The following is a 25,115-nucleotide window of genomic DNA, read 5'->3' as shown; positions in this document are numbered from 1 at the left end:
ATGCCATTTAGTTAAAAACTGTGTCATACCAATTTCTCGATTGAGGATCTTTTCTTCACGGTTGCCTACTGGCTCAATTACTTTTAAAAAGGGTTGAAAAAGCCGAAGGTCACAAAGTCGTCTTGTTTCATCAAAAAATTCTTCCCTTTCTGCTTCTTGGGTAACACTTACGAAAATGTAAGAAGATTCATCTTGAAGAAGTTGATGGAGAGGATATTTTCTTGCTTCTTTAAATAATTCATGCTTTATAGTTATTAATGTAGCCTCACGGAGGCATTCTAACGTCACTATCATTCCATTTGGTAGTAAACATTCTACTAGGATTCTTGGGGGCATCAAGTGGATGCCCCACAGTTCACCTGATGATGGTCTTGGAGGCATTGTTCTGATCCTTTACAAGTTTTACATATAAAACTGTTTTAAGGAATTAGATGCGTGGCTGTCCCAAAGCAGAAATCTAAACCGAAGGGGGGGAAAAACATATGTTAAAACAAAAACAACTATAGAAGAGTACATTTATGGCATTACTAAATGTAAAAACTTTTTCTGTAGTTTGAATTGTTAGGGCAAGTATTTATCTTAAATATTTTAATGGAGACTGTTGCTCCAAATTAGGCTGAAGGAACTGATTCCAAAGCAGAAATTAGAAAAAAACAAAACAACAACAACAACAAAAAAACCAAAAAAAACCAAACAACCAAAAAACCACTTGAATTTAATTATATTTAATAAAATCACTAACTAAAAACATTTTATTTTACTAGATTTTTTAGAAGTCAGGTTTTATCAGACAGAGCTGAAGCTATGGGAAGAATGAACAGTAAATTGTAACTGAAACTAAAATTCCCATCACATATCACCTTTATCATTCTCTTCTATTTTCTAGAGCAAGAGAATCTGAGCTGGAAAGGATCTTTTAGATCATGGGTCCATTGCTCTCATTTTAAAGATGAGTAAAGGCGAGAGAAGTCAAATCTTCCTTTTCACTCCCTATCTGCACTCTGTGGTAATGGGAAATTACATGGCTTAGTCTTTTTCTTAAATTAATCTTTGTAATTTCCCTCTTTGTACTGATTATTGTCTAAGTGACTTCATAGACCATTCTGCTTTGAAAGTATAATTTAGGTATATATTCACTATAATATAAAGTGTCATCAATGCATTTTCCCTGAGATATGATGAATTTGAATGATTCATCTACTTTATCAAATAACCCACTAATACTTATGATTGAAATGAATTGATCTACACACAAATGAGACCCACTGACTCTCTTTGTTAGTACAGTGTTAGAGTAGTTGTAATATTTTTAAAAATATTAAGTAGTATTATGATTAGAAGCCCTAATTTTTAAAGATGTCAACAATCTCGGGGATTCTTTAGAAGATACTACAAAACCCACAAAGCACAAGTTCATTCTTGCTACTTATGTTTATATTTTCTTTTACTCAGTAAGCTACACTGTAAAGGCAGTAAAAAAGGTAAAGTGAGAGACACTAAAGAAATAAAAAAGAAACGAAAGTCAGGCTAGAGAAATGAACCAAAGGCTCAGGTAACTTCAGGCACTGTGGACAACAGCCATAAATGACACTTTGTTTATTCACTAAAAAAGTACTGGGGCTAAAAAAAAAAAAAAAAATGTACTGGGGCTATTCTATAGGACCATGTTAGGTCCTGGGAATATGATAATGGGATAAAACAGACATGGCCCTTGTCCTTACAAGGCAAAGTCAACAGTATGAAGATTATGTGTTTGTTGGGTATAGGATAATTAAAATCACAAGTAATTAAATCCAGAAACTTTCTTTCTCTGACTCCTGTATGTCATGCCCATCAACTTTGTTAATTCTATTCCCTGAATCTGTATACTCCACTACCAGTCTTGGTACCCTGGGTCAGGCCACTACTATTTCTTGTCTAGACTGCTAAAGCCTAAATTGTCTCTCTAGATTTAGGTTTGCCCCCTACAATCCATCTTTCTTTCACCTTACAGCCAGTAGGAGCTAGAGGGCAATAGGGCCTACTTTGGGCACACATTTCCACTGGTCAGTTGCAGACAAGTGCTTACAGTATGCTTTAGAGTTCTAACACATGAAGGAGTTAAAAAATAGAAATAGAGGGGCGCCTGGGTGGCGCAGTCGGTTAAGCGTCCGACTTCAGCCAGGTCACGATCTCGCGGTCCACGAGTTCGAGCCCCGCGTCAGGCTCTGGGCTGATGGCTCAGAGCCTGGAGCCTGTTTCCGATTCTGTGTCTCCCTCTCTCTCTGCCCCTCCCCCGTTCATGCTCTGTCTCTCTCTGTCCCAAAAATAAATAAATGTTGAAAAAAAAAATTAAAAAAAAAAAAATAGAAATAGAAATTTCAAGCCCTCTCGCATCTCTAGAAATACAGAAATCAACTGGAAGACAGTAAAGAATATAAAACTATTTTTAATAGTTGAAAATGTTTCTTCAAGTTTATAAAAGAGTCCCACTGAAGTTATAGGATTTAAAATATAATTATTCTATTTCCTATACTTTTAAATGAAAATTCATTGGTTACTAAAAAGACCAGATGGATCAATCTGTGTGCATAATTATAGAAGTGACTTAAGCTAAGCTTTTTAAAACATACAAAAAAATTTGAAGAATGCAAGGGAAATGCCAAATGACTACTTTTAAATGATGATCTGCCTGCATAAAAAAGTTCAAATAAAAACAAAACAAAACCACAAGCCACACTAAAACAGCAGCTGTGTTTATAGTTTGCTTTGCTGAATAGTAATAACAGGTCCATGGTATGGAATCATAGGGGCACCTATTTTATATAATAAATAACATCTCAGAATCTCATATGTTCCCTAAGAATTACCAAGAGAGAAGTCTAGTACAGTAGAGAGATCATGGATTCTAATCTTTATCCTACTACGGTATATTTATGGGCAGTTAACAACCATTAAATATTCAAGACACACTCTTCTCATTAAAAGAGTAAATGTGATCATAGTCATAAAACACTTGGAGACCATGGAAGCCAGGCACTGGTTGGCACTACGGTAGTACTAACTAGAAGACAGAAGATGCTAACTTTCTTATTTGTCTTATATCAGGCCTTATTCTGTACAAACCATTACCTCAGAGCTCACATAAACAGAAGCGTAGAAGAAGGGAATGGAACTAACATTACCGTTAGTCCGCATATATCATACACTTAGGTGGGCAATAACCCTTTCAGGATAGGCATTACCATTTTACATATGATAATGTAAAATGACCTACAGGAAACTGAAGGCCAGAGATGTGAAGTTATTTGCTATGGATTTTGAAGCCAGGTCTAGATGATTTCAAAGTGCACACTATGACCATTCTGCTGTTTGGGCTTCAGTTATAGCCAGGTGATACTCATTGGTGGTGAATAAGAAAAATGGGTCTGAAGTTACACAGGATTTAAACTCTCCCTGTCGGGTGGGGAGGGCGGGGTGCCTGGGTGGCTCAGTTGGTTAAGCATCTGACTCTTGATCTCGGCTCAGGTCACAATCTCATGGTTTGTGAGTACGAGCCTCATGTTGGGCTCTGCGCTGACAGCATGGAGCCTGCTTGGGAATCTCTCCCTCTCTCTGCTCCTCCCCTGCTTGTGCTCACGCATAGTCTCTCTCTCTCAAATTAAATAAGTAAACATTAAAAAAAAAAATCTCATTGCCTTAGTAAGTAGCTGCCTTGGGCAGTTTAATTCATCTCACTGAACTTCATTCTTTCCACCCCTTCTTAGATTGCTAAATTGGCATAATGGCAGAAAATTCATCAAATTGTTGTATTAAATGTGGCAATATATGAAAAACATGTAAGCAAAGAGACTGGCATACAGTAAGCACTCAATAAGTGTTAAATATTACTAATAAACCTGTAAAGTACACCCACACTATCTTTTCAAGCTATTATGAATTATCCAGGAATGGTACCAGATGGGGATGGAAAAAGGGGTTTGAGTTCTCTTAGGGAGGCAAGTAAATGAGCCTTATAAAGCACTGCTAGTTTCAAGAGCTGAATCTTGAAGGTAGCACTGGCAATGCAAAGCTGACACACAAGTCTGGAATAGTACTGAGTGGCTCAGAGGCTGGCACCTTCGTAGCTGTTTCTAGTTCCCCAGACTCCTAATATTCCTATTTAAATGGTACAGCCATCTACAGCTTAAGTAAGGAATCCCTTGTCCCTTGTTATTCCCCCTCCACCTTTTTTTTTTTTTTTTGAGAAATATCTACTTGTGCTAGGCTCTAGACTAAATATGCTATGAAAACTAAAGTAAATAAAATGTGTTCTCTTTGGTTGTTGAGGGACTCATGGTTTATTGGGGAATGAAGTTAAAAACAACTTTGAAAATAGAAAAGTTGTTATCAGAGAGAACATGCACTTTGGAAGAGTCACAGGAATTGTCCCAACTGCCTGAGGAAGTTAGAGAAGGCACCAGCAAGATAAAATTTAAGGAGAATATTATAGATTAGTAGGGATTTTGCACAGAAGGTAGCTTGGACATGGGTGAGATGGATGAGGAAAGCATTTTAGATTGCCACAAGAGTACACGTGCAAAGTCACAGACTGAAAGGACACAGCCTGTTACCAGCAATACAAGTTTTTCATTATTTGAGACTGAAATGCATGGGAATAGGTAGGGTGTGTGACAGGAGGGAGATGGGAGAGGTAGGCAGGGGCCAGAAAGGTGGGCAGACCCCATGTTAAGGAGTTTAAATTTTATGTAGTACATTATAAGTAAAACAGAGTCTTCTAAAGTATTTTGAATAAAGAACTTTATGACACTTTTTTCCATGATTTTAAATTTCAGATTTTTAAAAAATATTTCTTTTCAGGGGCACCTGGATGGCTCAGTTGGTTAAGTGTATGACTCTTGGTTTTGGCTTAGCTCATGTTTTCCTGGTGGTGAGATGAGCCCCATGTAGGACTTCACACTGGGCACAGAGCCTGCTTGAGATTCTCTCTCTCCATCTCCCTCTGCCCCTCCCCAGCCTATATTCTCAATCTCTCTAAAAAAAAAAAAAAATGTATTTATATATATATACACACACACACACACACACACACACACACACACACACACTCATATATATGTATAGAATTTTTTTAAATACAAGATATAATCAAATAAGCATGAAATCAAGGTACAAAAACATACCTTCTCAATTCCCCGAATTTGGACAAAAAAATCCCTAAAGTTAAGAAATCAGTGTATATACATATATAACATTTTTTTTTTTTAATTTTTTTTTCCAACGTTTTTATTTATTTTTGGGACAGAGAGAGACAGAGCATGAACGGGGGAGGGCAGAGAGAGAGGGAGACACAGAATCTGAAACAGGCTCCAGGCTCTGAGCCATCAGCCCAGAGCCCGACGCGGGGCTCGAACCCACGGACCGCGAGATCGTGACCTGGCTGAAGTCGGACGCTTAACCGACTGTGCCACCCAGGCGCCCCCATATATAACATTTTAAATAAAAGGGCCTTTATAGAAAAAAAACCAATTGCTGATAAAGAAGGTTTATCCAAATGTAAGTGCATAATCTATTTACAAAGAAAAATAACTTATTTGAAAAGCAATAGAGGGCAACAAATCACTATAAAACTAATACTCTACTGGGCTTTTGAGTTCAGAATGCCAGGATTAAATATGCATATACTGAAAAATCAACAAGTATTCAGGATTCTTAGGAAATAAATTGGTTTTACATATCCTAATTTTTTAAATTTATTTTTGAGAGAGCGAGAGAGTGAGCAGGCACGTGCATGAGCAGGGGAGGGGCAGAGAGAGAAGGAGAGAGAGAATCCTAAGCAGGCTCTACATTCAGCACAGAGTCTGACAGGGGTGTCGATCTCATGATCGCCAAGAGATCAAGAGTCAAAATCCAGAGTCAAACACTCAACCAACTGAGCCACCCAGGCACCCCCACAATTTACCCTTTTCTTGATGAGTTACAGTCTTCATTATAAAACCAATTACTGTGCTATTCTGAAACACAATACAGCAAAGCTCTTCAACATTATTGAATACTCTGAGTGTATTTTTGGCCCTAAACCCAATGACCCCAGGTTGGAGATGGTGCTTTTAAAAATGTCCCCATCTCCTTGTTTTCTAGCAGTCAATGGTTACTTCTCAGCTGTGGCCTGCCTGCATGTGATAGTAGCTTCCTCTTCTTCAGTTATTCATTTCTGGTCAGCATCAACACTTGACTACCATTTTATAACCGTCTATACATTAGAGACCAACAGACCAAATGAGGACACGAGAACCTTTGCAATACAAACTTGGGAGCACAAAATATGTAACAGATATCAGAGATTTTTGTATACTTCCTTGTCCCGGTGTTAAAATTACTGTTAAAAATTACTGTGTTTGGGCAGGAGGCACTGAAAGTCTTTGGTTCTTGGAAGGTTCATTACCAGTCCAAGTGAGATTGATGGGTTTGCTCAGGTGGAGTAAAGACAACTTTAAGCACAAAATAAGCAGCAGAAATGAACAGCAGAAAATAGTGTCAGATTCTCCATTGTCACTTGACTTTTATGGTGAAAGGTTTCTTAATTCATTGGACAATTCAACTTAAACATCGGATGTGCACTCTTTCAGTCTAAGAAGACAATGACATTTTGACAATTTTTTAAAATTCCTACATTCAAAGCCTCTCCTCGCTTATATTAATCTAAGGGTATTTTCAGGTTTCATCATTTAAGGCAAAGATTGTCAGACTATGGCCCACATGCTAAATCCAGCTCACCATCAGCTTTTGCAAATAAATTTAAATGGGAATACATCCAATAAATTGTGTTTATATATTGTAAATAATGCTTTCCCACTATAGCAGCAGAATTGAGCAGATGCTATAGAGACCATGTGGCTTAAAACATTTAATATCTGGCCCTTCACAGAAAAAGTTTGCTGATCTCTGATAAGTTATCAGAATTAACCCGATATCAACTGGAGAGTTTTCTAAATGCATGTTGCTTAATAAATCATCCCTAACCCTGCCTTTTTTTTTTTTTTTTTTTTTACCATAATCGTATACTTTCACTCAAAGTCCTTTGGGGCTGAGGTGGAGAGGAAGCATTAATTTTAAGCCAGTGAGGTCAAAATCCTGAAGTAGGAAAGTATCTCAGAAGTCAATTAATTGGATATTTTCAGTTTGGGGAGCTCACTGCCTGATACAGAATTTTTTGTGGAGCATTTCTAAAGTTATCTCTAAACATTATTATTTCTAATCTTCATTCCATACTTTCTGTCTTTTCTACCTCTTCACATGCTTGTCATGTTAGAATTGTTTCTGGGTCTTTTTACCTCCAATTCCTTTAGCCATAATTCAAGCAAGATAGTTTATCATCAGCTTCTTTGTCATCACTTAATGTATTAAATACTTAAATACTTAATACTTAAATATTAAATACTTAAAGTATTCTTTTGCTAATACTCATCTCAAAATGCAGCAACCAAAATCTAGTATGTACCTGTGAATTATGAATCTCTGTAAACACACCCTAAGACTGCAGAGACCTTTTCTGACTTGATTACTTTAAAATATAAAGTATATTTTAGGTATTTTAATTCAGGTCTCAATTTCAAAATGTATGTTTTAAACACATTTAATTGTTTTAAAAATAATCAATAGTACATCTGCATCAGAAAGTCATTAAAAATAATACGGGGTACCAGGGTGGCTCAGTCTGTAGAGCATCCAACTTCGGCTCAGGTCACGATCTCATGGTCTGTGGGTTTGAGCCCTGCATTGGTCTCTGTGCTGACAGCTCAAAGACTGGAGCCTGTTTCGGATTCTGTGTCTCCCTCTCACTCTCCCCTTCCCCTGCTCACACTCTGTCTCTCTGTCTCTGTCTCTCTCAAAAATAAACATTAAAATAATTTTTTTTAAAAGTCACCAGAAATAATAAAGCTATTTTGAAGTGTACACTTGGAAATTTAGGGGGTTATCTATACTGACTCCACTGGCAGCTTAATCACCTCAAACAGCCATAATTTTGCTAAAATAAGCAGCTTGTGTTTCCTAGAGATCTATGTTCCACAAATACAGAAGCTTTGTAAGTGTTTACTGAATGACCAAAAGTTTTACAAATACTTATTTCTCATTTAACTGATACATTTAGCCAATGCTATTTGATTTAATGGATACATTTATAAACCAGTAAGTGTATTTGGATATATGTTGACAAGATATTTTCACCCCTCATTCTCAGAGAGATCAACAGGGAAACATTAACAAGTAGTTTTATTGCTAGTTCAGTTCCATCTTTTTATTTGCTCATTAACTAGAAAACATGCTTTCCTGTTTTTAATTACCAAATGAATCCTTACTTTAGTCTGATATAAAACAAAATAAAAAACTTCTGTACTTTTACAGAAAGAACATGATGAAAATCTAGACTATTAATTCTATACTCTGATTACTCTCCTTAAAAGTTACTTTAAATACTTCCATTTAGTTACTCTCTTTCTTAATGTTACCCACTCTCTTACATATGTATCTATGACTGTTTATTCTTAATAAAGTTATTAAACATATCCATGTTTGACTTGCTACTAGACTATGGACTCTTCCAGGATAAGGTCTTTTTTGGGTCACCACAGCCCTAGAGGATAAGAAGTAAGCAGGAAAATTAAATTGTTGAAGTTATCCCAGAGAAAATGTAACAAGGGCCTGAAACAAAGAGAAGTACCAATAGTAACAGAAGAGATGGACACAGATACCTGATAAAGGGAAATCAAAAACACCGAAAGACTAACTGGATTTGAAGGGTAAGAAGCGTGATTTTAAACAAATTTCACTGCAGTGGACATGCATGGGAAGCAAGTGTTTTTTGGTATAATTCTTCATGAGCCCCGGTTAGGGCCTCTAAAATTCTCTTCCTCCAAGAGTCACTGAGCTGTTGTTGGAGTGAATCCAAAGGGACAGCTGTAATATACACTAGTGCTGGAAGGATGTATTTTATCCACTTCTTTCAAAATGCTGTCCTTTACTGACCTTTACAAGCTGACCATGAGAAAACAGATTTAACTCATTCTTTTAGTTATTCACAGACCTTAACAACTTGGGGGTGGAAAATCGAGTTCTCATGACTGGTATGTAGAAAATTCAAATTCCTTTAGAAGGGCATACAATTCATTTTCACTATTAAATTCACAGTGCTGTGAAATACACTTGAGAGATTTAATGGGTTATTTAAAACAAGGGTTCCCAAATATGAGGTTCATAGATGGGCTTAGGAAGGGTCTGTGCTAATGGATTTTTTTAAAAATAACGGCAAACAGTGAAGGTCTAAGTCAGTAATGCCTATGCCAATGTAGATTTGTGATTATCAATAAATGTGAATAAGGACTTTATTTAGGTGGGTTAAAAGAATCCAAGGTGAATAGCAGAATCAAATGAGGTAAACAAGCACAAGAGCCATTAATGAAGTGAAGTATAGATTAACAAATACTTGATCTTAGGTTATTACATAATTAATTTAAATTCCATATTTTACATAGATATGTAAAGAAACCTTACCAAATCTCAAAACATGTAATCACTAATTTTACCAATTTGAACTTTAAAAATTCAAATTTTAGTGTGTGGTAGAATACAATTTCTTAAAATTTAAGCTCAAAAGGAGACTAAATATTCACAGATAGAGATGACAAAGGGATAGATACGATTATGAGGAAAGGTAAATGTGGTTAAACCATGTGGAAAATACAAGAGATATTTCACAATATCATACAATTTAATAAGACAAATGATTCCACAATGACATAGTTTTCCAGGAAACATTTCTTTTCTCTTTGTGAGGGAGTAAAGGCAGATTATTATATCTCCACAAAAAACAAGCAGCAGGCAGTCAGAGGTCAGTGGTATATTAGGCAACTTTAGAAACTCCATTTACTTTTTTAGATCAAGATGGCAGTACGTGGTAAATTATGATTTCAAAATATAGAACTGAAACAATGACTAGTACTTCAAATGATAAAAATTCATTAATATTTCACCTTGATTTTCCTTTTTTAAAAATTTTTGTTTTTTTTTAATTGTTACTTATTTTTGAGAGAGAGAGAGAGAGAGAGAGAGCGAGCACCAGTGGGGGAGGGGCACAGAGAGAGGGAGACAAAGAATTCGAAACAGGCTCCAGGCTCTGAGCTGTCAGCAAAGAGCCTGATGTGGGGTTCGAACACACAAACCTTGAGATCATGACCTGAGCTGAAGTCAGATGCTTAACCAACTGCACCACCCAGGGGCCCCTCACCTTGTTTTTTCTGGTAGTAGTATATTTTTGCTATAATTCTTTGGTTCCTCCTTATTAGCCAGCACACCTTGTGACTGATGGCATGTACTGATAAGACAGGTGGACAGAATGAAGGGTGACTTCTTTTGCCCAAAGAAAAGGACAAAGCTAATGATTCCATAAAGACAATCTAACCAGTGACTTGAGCTTTAACTCTTAATACCCCGAGCAAACAATCAATGGACCTGAAAACATTTTGGAAACTTCTACATTTTTTCAACTATGGTATTATTCAGTGTTTAACAGCAAAGAAAACAACATAAATGAGAGCAGTCTAGTTCTAAGGGTACAGCAGAAATGGCCTAACCAATGTTTCTGCTTTGGTTCAGATCACTGCTCCATCATCCTCAGCTCTACTGACCCTCTGGAGAACTCTGCAGTCCATAAAACCTCCCCAGGAGTTTTCTTATTTGCACAAAGTGAATAAAAAGTTATTATCCCACAGTGACTTATAAGAATTCAATGCAATAATACATATAAAATCCTTAGCACAGTGCTTAGAGTATGAAAATTCAATAAAATTTCCCTCTCTTATCTACTGGATCAATTCTATCAAGATCCATGGGTCCAGAAAAGGGCCAGAACTTTATGGTTTCAAGCCGATTTCATAATTATGAAAAAATTTTTGCTGCAGAGTATTTTGCTTATGTACTTGATATCTGTAGACATGTTCCTGTCCTCATCTTTATATTTGTCTCTGTATTCTTTTAAAAAAAATTTTTTTTAATCTTTATTTATTTTTGAGAGAGAGACAGCGTGTGAGCAGGGGAGGAGCAGAGAGAGAGGGAGACACAGAATCCAAAGCAGGCTTCAGGCTCCGAGCTGTCAGCACAGAGCCCGACGCGGAGCTCGAACTCATGAACCATGAGATCATGACCTGAGCCGAAGTCAGATGCTTAACCGACTGAGCCACCCAGGCGCCCCTTGTCTCTGTATTCTTAATGAACTGCAAAATGCCTAAAGGATGAGACCTGTATCTATTTAACTCAGTTTGTACACTCTGAGCAGAGCATAAGCATCAAATGGGTATCTGACATATTTCAATAATGATAAAACAATCACACAAGTCAGCAAGAGACATAAGAAAAAAAACATATAGAACTACATGCCAAAAAAATCTTATTTTAGAATTATGCTATACATAATTTGTAAAATCTACTTCTTTACATTCATACATGAGATTATACTGGTTTTCTTATTTAAAGAAAAACAGACAAAAAGGAATGAGCAACAGAAACAAAAATGCAAAGTCATAGTTCCAAATACTTTTGGCTCTTGGACTGAAAAAAAATACCAGTTAGGAAAAGAGAGAAGTGAAGGTGAATTACATAGACCATACCACTGATTTCTCTTCATGTTAAAAAAAAAAAATGCCTTTTAATCATATTTGGTTTGACTGAAAATGGGCAGGAATGATCTTTTTGGGCTAAAACCCAACAACACAGCCCATCTTCTACATTAAGTAATTGACTATCTGGTTCACTTAAAGGAAATTTGGTATAATGTGGAGGATAATTTTTTTTTTAAGCATAAGAACAATTTATTTACAAAATGTCAAAGTCAGCTGCCTCATATTGGAGGATAAGTTTTTAATGAGGAAAAAAAACACTCTCCTTATAAATGGTTACAAACTAGTATCTTTATATAAAACAGAGAAATAACCCTAAGGTATTTAAATTTTATGGCTGTTTCTACATTGAAGGGCCAAGAGTATTCTTCAAGAATACAGGGAAAATAGAACTTTAATTATGCACCTGATTGCCTTCATGAAAATTTAACCAATATCAGATCAATGGAGACCAGCCCAGGAAGGAAGGAAGGAAATGCAAAATATGGAGGGGTTCTTGAAATGTTACTCTAATTTCCTGCTAATCAAATATTTTAGCTCCCATGGAACATAAAGAGAAAAGAGCCTGAAAGATTAACCTTTCATAAGTAAGTTTATAAACTTATTACTGATGATACCCAAAATATGGGGCTCACAGTCCTTTGTAATTTCCCTTTACAAATGAGACTCATGTCCTATCTACTTCAGGAAGAATATCAATATATTACTTGGAATTACATAGATGTTGCCAACCACACATTGTTTCTTTCTTGATTGACGGATTAAGGAGTATAAAAGGACTCTAACTTTTCTGATTAAAGTTTGTATGAAAACTAACTCTCCCCTCTCTTTCAAAAGCCTGGGGACTTCACCAAAAATAACTTCATTCATTCTTGCCCTAAAGAAGCTAACACCATCCTGGATTTGGTTGATTTGTAAAACTGTTATTTCCTAGCTGCTAGTGATTTACAGAAAAAGAAGAGACAAAAGAGTACATTATTCAGGTCCTAGCTGGATAAATTCACTAAAAAGTTTAAGAATATCCAGATTAAACATCTGAATTAAGAACATCTAGCAAAAGGTAACCCTAGCAATATGTCTTCCAGCTCACTTGACTTTATTCTTTTAAAGATCTGTAACACACTGAAGACAAAATGTTTCCGTAAGCCACAAACTTCCTTCCTAAAGTTTATCAAATGACTTTTTCTTATTTATTTACTTACTTATTTATTTATTTATTTATTTATTTACTTACTTACTTACTTACTTACTTATCCGGTATAGTTTAATTGCTTCACAAGCCTTTCCATGGCTTTGAATACTTTAACAATCTTCTTCCAAGTCTTCCTGCTACTATGGGTGAGGGTGGATGAACTTTGGGAAAACACGTGCTTCACAGCGTTCCCTTTTGTTTTCTACATTCACCAAGAATGAACAGCTATCTTATTTCTTTATGTCACAGGATGAAGACATAGTTTAATTACTACGGGGGCTTCTAGTCAAGTATTATTCCTTCTGGTGGTAGCCTGCTAGTGTCTAGATGCATTAAAACCTGCCTGCACTCCACCAATTAACCATATGGTCTTTCTTGACAATGGTGAAAAGATGAGTCTACTGCCATTATAAAGTGAGACCTGAGTTAGCTACAGATTTCTCAGTAGATCCAGTTGTTCTGTCTTCCTCAGAATGAGTAGTTTGTGCCCACAGACAAAGAGAAAAGAACCCCCAAGTGACAAAATAGTAAATGTTCAGTCTAGTCCAGTCCAATAAGGAGAGCTAGCTTTGACTGGGGTACTAGCAGACCGAATATATTCACCAGATTTATTTCACAGAAGGTCTCTTTGCTTTGGAGTATTATTTTCATTTTTGACCAACTCAACATTGTAAACCCAAAATCTGCCATCCACTCCATTTTCTGGCAATAACAGAATAGTTTAGTATTTAATAGTAAGGGCAAAAAACTCCACTGAATTATTGACCAACTTTAATCATGATTTATCATCCTTCAATATTTGATCTCTTATAAAAAGGCTATTTCACTAAAGCAAAATTTTAAATAATGCAGAATAGCTGTTTGGCAAGCAAAGGAACACAGACCTCCCAGAAGTGCAATCAGAGAGAGAGGGGCTTACTTTCAGCACAAGCATCACCTACTGACATGTGAACAGAAGAGTTCTATGAGTGATAGCAACAACAATGTGGAGGCATGGAAGCACAAACATTTTTAAAAATCATTTTTTTTTCAGCCACTCTAATATGGGCACAGTACTTCAGAATCCATTTAATGATGAAAGAGATATATTAGATGGTCTTTGCATTTTAAACATTTACTGTTAACTTATACTTAATATAGTATAATACACCATATGTCTGGGAACCTATAGTTGCTATACCTTAAAATGAGAGCAATGAGAATGACAAATTGAAATGGGTGTAAATGTGTAAAAATAGCAACATAAGCAATCAGTACATACAGTATTTCTATTTTATTCATTGATGTTCAATGTCACCAGTTGACCACTTAAGGTATATAGTTTAAACAATAAAAAATACCTTATAATAATTCATTAAGTTAAACTGCTTCCTTAGAAAATGTATCAACTGACAGGAACTAGTTATTTAACCTAAGTCATTAAACTGTCTATTATCCCAACAACTACTTCACACATTATAATGTATTAGGTAATCTTGTTGAAATTAAAGGCACAGAGAAAGATGTAAGAAAGTTTGAAGAAGAAAATTTAAAGGGGCTAAAATTCTGGACCCTCACTACGGAGTAATACTCAAGAAAGGGAATGAGTGTGCAAAGAGAGAGATTGTGGGGGATGATAAAAGGGACTTTTGAGTCTGTGCTCAGTAATGCTTACTACAGGGATGGATACGTGATGGAGAATGCTTAGGTGAAATTTTAAAGTGAGAGCATCTATTATGGTAAAGAGCACATTCAAACTGCTATTTCTAAAATTGCAAGATTAAGGTTAAACTAAAACTGGACTGTCTAAACTTTTAACTTCATCTAGTCAATGCTTATACTTCCTATCATTTGACAGTGGCTTCATGGTCTAAGGGATCACAGTTTGATAGTCTCATACCAATTTGGTGGGGCATAAGAAAAAAAGGCACAGAAAAATTCTATAAAGTATTCCCAGTGTCAGTACTGGAAATCAGAAATTCACCTTTTGTCTCAACTTCAAAATGATGTTTTTTTTTCTTTTAAGATAAAAGTATGGGCTCTATTTTTAAAGCATAATTAACAAAACCACAATAATTAGCTTATTAGTTTAAAAAAATCTACTTTAACGTCCCTAGGAATCGGCTAATTAAAACCTGTGCTTGGTCCCTTTGTTTCAATTGGCTTTACAATACTAGTGTTCTTACCCATCACTAGTCTCTCACAATGGTATCATTAGCACTAAGATCCAAATAACAGTGCTGTATTTATGACTGCACTTTAGTTTACACAAAAGCAAAATTCTGAGAAGAGCATGAGTCATTATCCCCAGGGTAAAAAAAAAATGTTTCTTTGGTCAGAATATGAAACTTATTACTGAAACCAGTAATTTAGCCTAGAAATTCCTTTTCTGAATAAATGGAACAGAATGTTTCTTTTCTGTATTCGAACACTCCGAAACTAGCAGAACTGTCCATCTGTCTGCTTTTACTACTCTACATATCTGGTGTGTGGTGACAGAAAAACAACCTTTAATCTAACTATTTTCAGTACTGCTCTTTTGTTCTGTCCTGTCATAATCATAATGTCATCTTCCCAGGACAAAATACAGACACACACACACACACACACACACACACACACACACACACACACTCTACCTCCCCTTCACTATTTGAGTGATCTATTACAAAGTCACTGCAATAATGTAGAGAACAGTCTAAAAGTGGATTATTTCCATAATGTTAAATGTTAGGAAGTTCTCAGGTTCGTATTCTATATCTTGTCTTAAAATATCTTCATAATTGAAAGGTAAAAGTTACAAAGGTAAGGAACTATTGATGTTTTAAATGATTTAAAATTTCCCCCCAAATTTCCCCAATAAAAGTCAAAATAATCTTTCTAGGATATGTTCCTGGCCTCTTTTAATTGTTTTTCTTGTTGGTACCTCTTAGTCTGTTTATTCATGACACCACCACTCTCTCAATCTCCAAGGCTGGACCCTTTGGAGTTCTCAACTTCTCTTGCATGATGTCACTTCCACCCATTAAATCACCCTCAAATGCATCACTTTGGGGGGGCATCTTCTCTATCACTTCTAAACCCTAATGAGTTCTCATATGGAACAATGACAGGTCTCTAATTCAACAAGCCTTCATAAAGTAATTGCTATCTATAAGACACTGGCAATTAAAGTGAAGGGATGACTGATGGAAAAGAAGAGGGAAAAGATCATTCATATGTGTATATAAATGAAGGTGAAAAGAATAGAGTTCTAATACCTTACAATCTGAAAAGCAGAATATAGTAATTACAGGACAAAGCGTATGTATGCGCTTAATGGAAAGGTGCTTAATGAATGATAGGATTTCTGACTGGTACAAAATGAGCAGCAGTCTAAGTGCTGTATGAACTAAGGCAAAAAGCCGTGAAAGCACAGTATTTAGTTTCTTCCCTCCCCAATTAGTTAGCCAGTGTGAGGAATACTGGCTACCTAAAACATCTACCTAATCACATCACTACTCAATTAAAATAATACGGTGAATTTCTAGCATCTACAGAATATAGTTCAAACTCAAAGCCTCACCAACCATTACAACTATGCTCCCCCCCCCCTTACTCTTTTTCCCCCCACACTCCAAGCTCTAAGCTTTCTAGATCAATCATTTTCCCTTACAGATTTTTTTTGGTTTTGGAAAAAGGGTCCATGATCTTTCTCCTACCTCTATTCCTATTCATTGCCATTTCAATCATACCTATCCTTTCAATTCAGCCCAAATGCTTTCCATTCAGTCCCATTAAACCTGGTTTCTAATTCCAAATTAACTTCAGATTCATTTTGTTAAAGTCAAAACAAAGATCAAAGCTAAACTGGTATTTTGATTGAGAAACTCTGATTTCTACTAGTTTAGGGAGGCATACTTCCTATCCAACTATGTACTTACAGTTTTCTGTTTTTCAATGTTCCTTAGTAATAACTTTTTAATTGTACTGTAATTAAGTCACAGTGAACTGCACTGTGTTCTTAACTGAGCTTAAGTGTTCAGTTTGATGACTTTCAACAACTTTTTATATCCATGTAACCACCATACAAACCAAGATATAGAACATATCTATTAACCCGGAACATTATTTCATGCTCTTTTCCAATTCATTTCTCTCTCTGCCCCTTGATTATCACATTTTGATTTCTGTAATCATAGGTCACTTTTGCAGGTTCTTGACTTCATATAAATTGAATTATACAGTGTATATACTATTTTGTGTTTGGCTTCTTTTGCTTAACATACTGCATTTGAGATTTATGCATGCTGTTGATATATGACCAATTAATTCTTTTTAATTGCCAAGTAGCAGACCAAAATATATTTCAGCTCATTTATCCATTCTCCAATTGTTGAATATATGAGCTGTTTCCAGTTTTGGCCACGAACATTCTTAGTTTTTTTGTTTTAGTGGACATATACTTTCACTTCTTTTGGTAAATACTCAGCAGTAAAATACTGGGTTGTAAGGTATGCAGACTGACTACTTGTCCTTAAGAAGGCCTGCTTGCAAAGTTGGCCCTTGACTGGTATTTAGGAAGTTGGATCAAGGAGTTTAGTGAATTCTTACTCCCTAACTGATAAAAGTGGCTCACTGTGCCTAACCTGTTTATGAAAACAATATGGTTTATATTGAGTATCTGCTTGCCTTCTGGAATTTGGGTATGTGTTGGGCAGAAGGATCAGCCTCAAAACATTTGTGTGCTGAACCCAACAAGCTTTCCTGGTTGTCTACATTTCATACATGTTGTCTCAACTTCTTGCTGGGGAAATTAAGTCTACCTTGGGTGACTCCACTACAAAAGGGCCCTTGGAAGCCTGCACGTAATCTCCCCTGGATTTCTCCCCATGTACCTTTTCCTTTTGTTGACTGTGGTTTGTACCCTTTGGTCATACATATGATTACACACCAAGTCCTATGAGTCCTCTTGGCTAGCAAACAAACCTGGGGATGGTGTTGGGGACCTCTCAATACATAAGGTAAACATTATGTTTACCTACCTACCAGTTCTCCAAAGTGACTGACCATTTTGCATTACTGCCAGCAATAAGTGAGAATTCCAGTTGCTCTTTATCCTCATAACTAGTTAGTGGTATCAGTTTTTCCATTTAAGCTATTCTAGTGGGTATATAGTGGTACCTCTACAAATTAAAACCATAGTGTTTTACTGTTTACTGATGACTAATGATGTTGAAATTTCTTCATGTGCTTACTGGCCATTTGTTTATCTTCTGTGAAATGTCTGTTTGAGTATGCATTTTTGTATTTGGTAGTTGATTTTTTATAATGTTGATTTCAGAGGTCCTTTATATATTCTGGTGTAAGTTCTTTTGTCACTTCTGTCACTCAGTAAAAACTGAGAATATTTTTTTTCCCATTCTGTCTTTTGATGAGCAAAAAATTTTAATTTTGATAAAGTCTTATTCATCTTATTTTCTTTTTAGTGCTTCTTGTGTCTTGTCCAAGAAATCTTTGCCTTCTCAGTAGAGTTTTAAAAGATTGCTTCATGTAAGTTCTGCTATGGCTTACTAAGTTTATTTCTAGATAAGTGATCTTATTGTTAATTTTATAAATGAGTTCTTCTCGTCCATTATATAATTGGTTATTGTTCATATAAAGGAAAACTATGGTTTATTTACATATTAATGGTATAATACCAAGAAGACATACAGGAAAAAAGTGGATAAATATGACTAAATAAAAGTAAAAGATTTTGGTCTGGCAAAAGTACCACAAACCAAATTCAAAGACCACTGGCAAACTGGTAAAGATATATTTACAACAGATAGGACAAAAGGCTAATTTATTTTTGGTAATTTACAAATAGTTTGGACAAGTCAGTAAGAAAAAGATGAATAAGAAAACATTGCAAATAGTTTGCAGAAAAGGAAATTTAAATGGGATAAGCTTAAGGCAATAATTTTAAAATGAAAATAAAAACAATGATATATTCCCATTTTCTACTTATCAGATTGAAAAAAAAAATTAAGCTTGATGAAACCCATGACTGCAAAAATAGCACTCTTAGAAAGTTGGTGGAAATGTAAACTTTCTAGAAGACAATTCTAACAATATGATTAAATATTTATTTATTTTGAGAGAGAGAGAGAGAGAGAGAGAGAGAGAGAATGAAAGCAGGGTAGGTGCAGAGAGAGAGGGAGAGAGAATCTCAAGCAGGCTCTGCACTGCCAGCACAGAACCTGACGTGGGGCTTGAATTCACAAACTGTGAGATCATGATGTGAGCCAAAATCAAGACTTGGACATGTAACCAACTGGTCTACTCAGGCACTCCAATATGATTCAAAATTTAAAATGTACATATTCTTAGACTAGGCAATCTCCCAGTAGAAGTTATTATATGGATATATTTGTACAAATTTACCAAAAAGCAGGTTAAAGAATATTCAAAGAGGCAATGTTCATGAAAGCAAAAACTGGAAACAACCTCATATTAATAGGGTAATAATTATGTAAATTATAGTAGTGTAATTTATGAAATCCTACACAGCTATTAAGATGATCTATGTGTACTAATATGAAAAGAACACCAAAATACACAAGGAGGTTGAGGAAGAGCTGTAGAACAGTGTGCTTATAAAAAGGGAAGAAACAGGGGCACCTGGGTTGGCTCAGTTGGTTAAGCCTCCGACTTTGGCTCAGGTCATGATTTCACAGTTCATGAGTTCGAGCCCCGCGTTGGGCTCTGTGGTGACTGTGGAGCCTGGAGCCTGCTGCCAGTTCTGTGTCTCCCTCTCTCTGTCCCTCCCCTGCTCATGCTCTGTCTCTCTCTCTCTCAAAAATAAATAAAACATTAAAAACAATAAAAAAAAATCAGACTTCTGATTTCAAAATATCAGGGTAAAAACCTCTGTGCCTCCAATCACTCCCGAATAAGGTAAACAAACACCTTCTTTGATAAAGCCAGAAAACTGTAACCCTAAACCATAACATATAGACAGGCTAAAAAAAAAAAAAAAAAAAAAAAAAAAAAAAAAAAAAGAGAGAGAGAGAGAGAGAATGCTCACTGAGATGAGGAATATTAAATTTAAGTGCCTATAGGTAAGAAGCAAGCCAATTCTTAACCTCAGAAAGGTTTGGAGCTAGGAGATACCTGGAGCTATTAGAATTCCAGGTTAAGTCCACTTAGTGTAGTCAATGACTTCCCAATCCTTCAGAACTCAGAAGGTAGAGTTTCTGGAAAAATTAAACCCAAGGGACTTTGGACTTAAATAGACACAGAAGTAGATAAGGGTAAAGTTGTGACTAAAACCAGAAGAATATAAAAAAGACTCGAAGCCCCTTTCTTCAGTATGGCTCAAGAGCACTTGCAGCTCTACACAGGAGATGATAAATTTTCTCCAGAAAAGGATCCAAAAGTGACTAACCCAGAGAAAGATCATGACATTTAGGGATTTCCTAGAGCATGGTCCACCAACAGACAAGAGCTCTGCTCTCAAACTCTATTTTCCACCAGCCTTTAAATTCTTTTAAATATGAATGACAGTCAAAAATTCTTATGCATTTCAGGCAAGTCTCCAATACTAAAGACAGAGACCAAAACATCATAGGAGTGCTGAGAAACAATGATGGAACAGAAAAAAATGTCAAGAAAACTAAGATATTCTAAGAGAAAATACTATTATCATTAACCAGATGAGCAATCAACAAGAAAAGAATAATTAGACAGTAAGAGCTGAGAAAAAGTTCAATGAAAACTTGAAGTTACAGTCAAGGCAATTTTCCACAAGGCAGAAAAAAGAGAAAGAGATGAGTAATAGAAGGGAAAGGTAAAAAATTAGAAAAAGAAATCCAGGAAGTTTAATACCTGATTTGTAGGAATTCCAGAAAGACCAATGAAAACAGAGGTGAGAATATATCAAAAAAGGCAAAAAGTTTCCAAGAGCTGAAGGATGTTAAGTCGGCAGGAAGCAAGGACCTACATAGTGCACAGTACGATAAATGAAAAATACAATGCTTTAAAGTTTCAGAATACTAGGCATGAAGAGAAGATAATAAACACTTCCAAAGAGAAAAATAAATAAATAAAAGATCAGGAACCAGAAATGGCACTGGACCACTAAATAGCACAACTGGAAACCAGAAGAAAGAATACTGTAAAAATTCTGAGTAAAAATGATTTTCAATCTAGGATTCTACACTCATCTAAAATATCACATAATTGTAGGAGTAGAAAATGACATATCCAGGTATGCAAAAATCTCAAAAAATTTACCTCTCAGTTATCTCTTTTCAGGAAGCCACTAAAGGATATGCTCCTGTAAATGAGGGAATACACCATGAAGATACAGGGTACAGGAAATGAGGCTGCAACACAGGAAGCAGGTGTAGGGAATTTCCAGGATGAGAGCAAAGAGAAGTCTTACCGAAACAGCTGTGAAACAGACCTAGGGAGCAGTCAAGATTAAATCAGAGAAACTGAAGTCTCTAGGAAGGTTATCTTTGGAAAATAACCAAACTATCTCATGGGTGAATGGTATTACAAAGAGGCTGGAAGCATGTGGGAAGAAACTCAGATATGATGGTTTAACTAAGCAAATTTTTTAAATGAGGTAATTAATTTAAACAATAAAAACAAAAATATTGTACCATAAAAGATATAACCACATGCACTATTTGTTTCATTACTGGAGATATAACCACATGCACTATTTGTTTCATTACTGAATAATATTATGTGGTCATAATAATAAAAACACTAAGTGTATATTTAGCCAGAAATAATATACTAGGACATGAGATAAGGCAAAGTAAGGCATTAAAAGAGGTAAAATCATGTTATAAGAAGAAATTAATGGATGTCAAATATTGGTGGACCAAGAGATAGCACTATACCCCATTATTATAAGTGGTAAATATGAGCAGCTGAAATAGTTGAAAGTGGTTTTCCTGAAGAATTACTTAAGGCAAGACAAGTTTAGGGGACAGGATGGGAGGAAGGAGGAGTGGTAAACTTTTTAATTAATCTTTCAGTAGTAATTTAAAACAACACGATTGTATTTTTATTTATCTGAGGTAATTTAAAATTTGGTTCAATATGTCTTGGTAAATGTGTAACAGTTGTGAAAAATACCACCACAATCAAGTTAAAAACAGCTACCTACCCCTATAAGTTTTCTCCCTTTGTTGTCAATCCTCAATCTTCATTCTTACCCTAGGTCCTAGGTAACTAATAATTTGGTTTCTGTCTTTGTATGTTTTTTCTTATTCTGGAGTTTCACATAACTGAAATCATTCAGTATGCAATGTTTTGTGTCTAGCTTCTTTCACTTAGTAGGATGTTTTCATTTTTACCATTTATGTTTAGGTCTAGGATCCATTTTGAATGAATTTTTGGGGTTTAGTGTGAAGATTGTGTTAAGGATCTTTTTAAAAATTTCTCCAAATGCTCAGGTCACTATCTCAAGGGTTTGTGAGTTTGAGCCCCGCGTGGGGCTCTGTAGAAAGTGCAGAGCCTGCCCAAGATTCTGTCTCCCTCTCTCTCTCTGTCTGCCTCTCTCCCTCTTTCTCCCTCTCAAAGTAAATGAACTTAAAAAAGTTTTCTCCAAAAAAAAAAAAAAAAAAAAAAGTTTTCTCCAAATGGACATCTAGTTATTCTAGAACCATTTTTTGAAAAGATTATTCTTTCCCCCTTGAATTATATTAGTACTTTTGTAAAAAATCAATTATCCTATTAAGTATGGTTCAATTTCTAGATTCCAAATTTCCTCCATTCATCTATATGTCTATCGTTATGCTAATACTGAACCATTCTGACTACGGTAGCTTCATAGCAATTCTAAAAATCAGGTATTTTAAGTCCTTAGATGACTGTGCTTAAATTTTTTTTTGCTGCTACTTTATGCCTTTGCATTTCCATATAAATTTTAGAATCATTTTGCCAATTCCTATGAAAAAGACTGACAAGATTTTGATTGGGATTGCATTCACTCTATAGCTCAGTTTTATGAGAACTGCCACCCTAACAATATTTACTCTTCCAATTCAAAAACATGGTGTATCTCTCAATTAATTTAGGTCTTCTTTAATTTCTGTCGGCAATACTTTGTAGTTTTCAGTGTAAAGGTTTTGCATATCTTTTGTTGAATTCATTTCTAAGTAATTATACAATATTACCGTGGTTTTTTGTTTTTTAATTTCATTGTTGGATCATTCATTGCTAGTATGTAGAAATACAATTAGTTCTTGTTTATTAACAATCTTCTACAGCCTTGTAAATTCACATACTCATCCTTTTTTGCAGATTTCTTAGAACTTTCTATATACATGCCACCTGTGAATAATAATTTTACTTCATTCTTTCTATTCTGTATGTCCTTTCATTTCTTTTTCTTGCCTTACTGCACCAGCCATGACCTCCAGTGTAATACTGAATAAAAGTGGTGACAGCAAACATCCTTGACTTGGTCTTGATCTTAAAGTGGAAATGCATAAAATCATTCACCATGAAGTATGTTAATGGTTTTTTCATAAACATCCTTTATCAGGTTAAGGAGGGTGCCTTCAATTCCTACTCTGCTGAGAGGTTTTATTGTAAGTCTGTACTGAATTTTGTCATCTGTATCTACTGGGATGCAAATATATTTTTTTCAACTTTATCTTGGTAGCATGGTATATTACATTGAATTGATTTTTTGGAAGCTAAACCAGCCTTGCATTACTAGGATAAATCCCACATGGCTATGATGTATTATTTTTTTTATATACTGCTAGATTTAACATGCTAATATTTTGTTAAGGGTTTTTGTGTCTTATGTTCATGAGGAATATTGGCTACTATTTTTCTTTTCTCACAATGTCTTCATTTGGTTGTGGTAACTGGGTAATGTTGGCCTCATAAAGTGAGTTGTGACATTTTTTACTCCTGTATTTTTTGAAAATCTCTGTAGGACTGGTATTTTTAATTCTTTCATGTTTGTCAGAATTACCAGCTATGCCTTCAGGGTCTGGATTTTTTTTGTTGTTGGAAGGTTTTAAATTACTAATTGAATTTCTTTATGTAAGTCTATTTACATTTTCTATTTCTTCTTGAGTCCATTTTGGTCATTTGAATTTTGCAAGGAATTTTTCCACCTCATCTAAGTCATCAAATTGGTTGGTGTAAAGTCGTTCATAATGTTCCTTTATTATATTTTTAAGTATCTATAAAATAGATACTTAATATTGTTAATTTGCATCTCCTTTTTTCTTGATCATTCTAGTTAAAGGTTTGTTAATTTTATTGAACTTTTTAAAGAACCAGCTTTTCACTGATTTTCTATTTTCTATTTCCTTGATTTGTGCTATGATCTTTATTATTTCCTTTCTTTTACTTATTTTGGGTTTAATTCACTCTTTCTTTGCTAGCTTCTTAAAGCAGCAGCTTAGATCATTGATTTTAGACCTTTCTTTTCTAGTAGGTCTTTAAAGCTACACATTTCTTTGTTAGCACTGCTTTAGCTATATACTGATTATTTTCATATGTTGTTGTATTTCTATTTTCATTCGGTAAAAATATTTCCTAATTTCCCCTGTAAATTCTTCTTTCACCCATGGGTTACTTAGAAATGCATTATTTAATTTCTACATATTTGGGGATTTTCCTTATTTCTTTCTGTATTGATTTTTTTGTATTGATTTTTTAATTTAATTCCTTGTGGTTGCAGAACACAATGCATAATTTCAATTTTCTTATATTTACTAATACATTTTATGTGTGTGGGTCAGTAGATGGCTCATTCTGATGAATGTTTCAAATCTACTTTGAATGCATTGGGTATAATTTATTGTAGATGTCAATTAGGTCAACTTGCCTTACTCAAGTCTTATTTATCCTGTTCTGCCTACTTATCCTACCCATTGTTGACAGAAGTGTACTAAAATCTCCAACACTAAATGTTGAACCATTTCTCCTTTCAATTTTGTTGGCTTTTTGCTTCCATGTATTTTGTGCCTCTGTTACACTGATATACACTTAGAATTTTTATATTTTCCTGTTGTATTCATTCCCTTATATTTATGAAATGTATCTCTCTGTCTCTAGTATTACTCTTTATTTTAAAATATATCTTCACTGGTATTATTATAGTTACTCCAGCATTCTTGTGCCTGTTTCCTATGGAGGAGAATCACCCAACCTCATCATTCTGTGATTACTGGAAGATGCAATTATTTTAATGATGAAAATTAAGTACAAATTTAAAAAGGGAATATAATGATAGACTCAGAATATACTTTTAAAAAGAAAATGTTGATTATAATTCTACACTA

The 25,115-nt window shown here is 35.1% G+C and overlaps 1 protein-coding gene across 2 annotated transcripts in view; it reads right to left on the bottom strand.

Moving 5' to 3' along the window:
- PIK3CA (phosphatidylinositol-4,5-bisphosphate 3-kinase catalytic subunit alpha) overlaps nt 1-25,115 on the bottom strand; it is a 79,381-nt gene that overhangs the window by 31,643 nt on the left and 22,623 nt on the right. Inside the window, exons 1-2 of one of the 2 annotated variants that reach the window (XM_030330626.1) lie at nt 12,902-13,421; nt 30-457 (exon numbers count right to left, since the gene is read on the bottom strand). In XM_030330626.1, the coding sequence (XP_030186486.1) occupies nt 30-381 (352 nt within the window). In that variant the 5' untranslated portion in view covers nt 382-457; nt 12,902-13,421. Of the gene's footprint in view, nt 1-29; nt 458-12,901; nt 13,422-25,115 lie in introns of those variants that run through there. The other variant, XM_030330625.1, reaches the window with a different exon arrangement.

This window comes from Lynx canadensis, chromosome C2, assembly GCF_007474595.2.
Source record: "Lynx canadensis isolate LIC74 chromosome C2, mLynCan4.pri.v2, whole genome shotgun sequence".
In the NCBI taxonomy this organism is placed as follows: domain Eukaryota; kingdom Metazoa; phylum Chordata; class Mammalia; order Carnivora; family Felidae; genus Lynx; species Lynx canadensis.
This window is presented reverse-complemented; position numbering and strand designations above follow the sequence as displayed.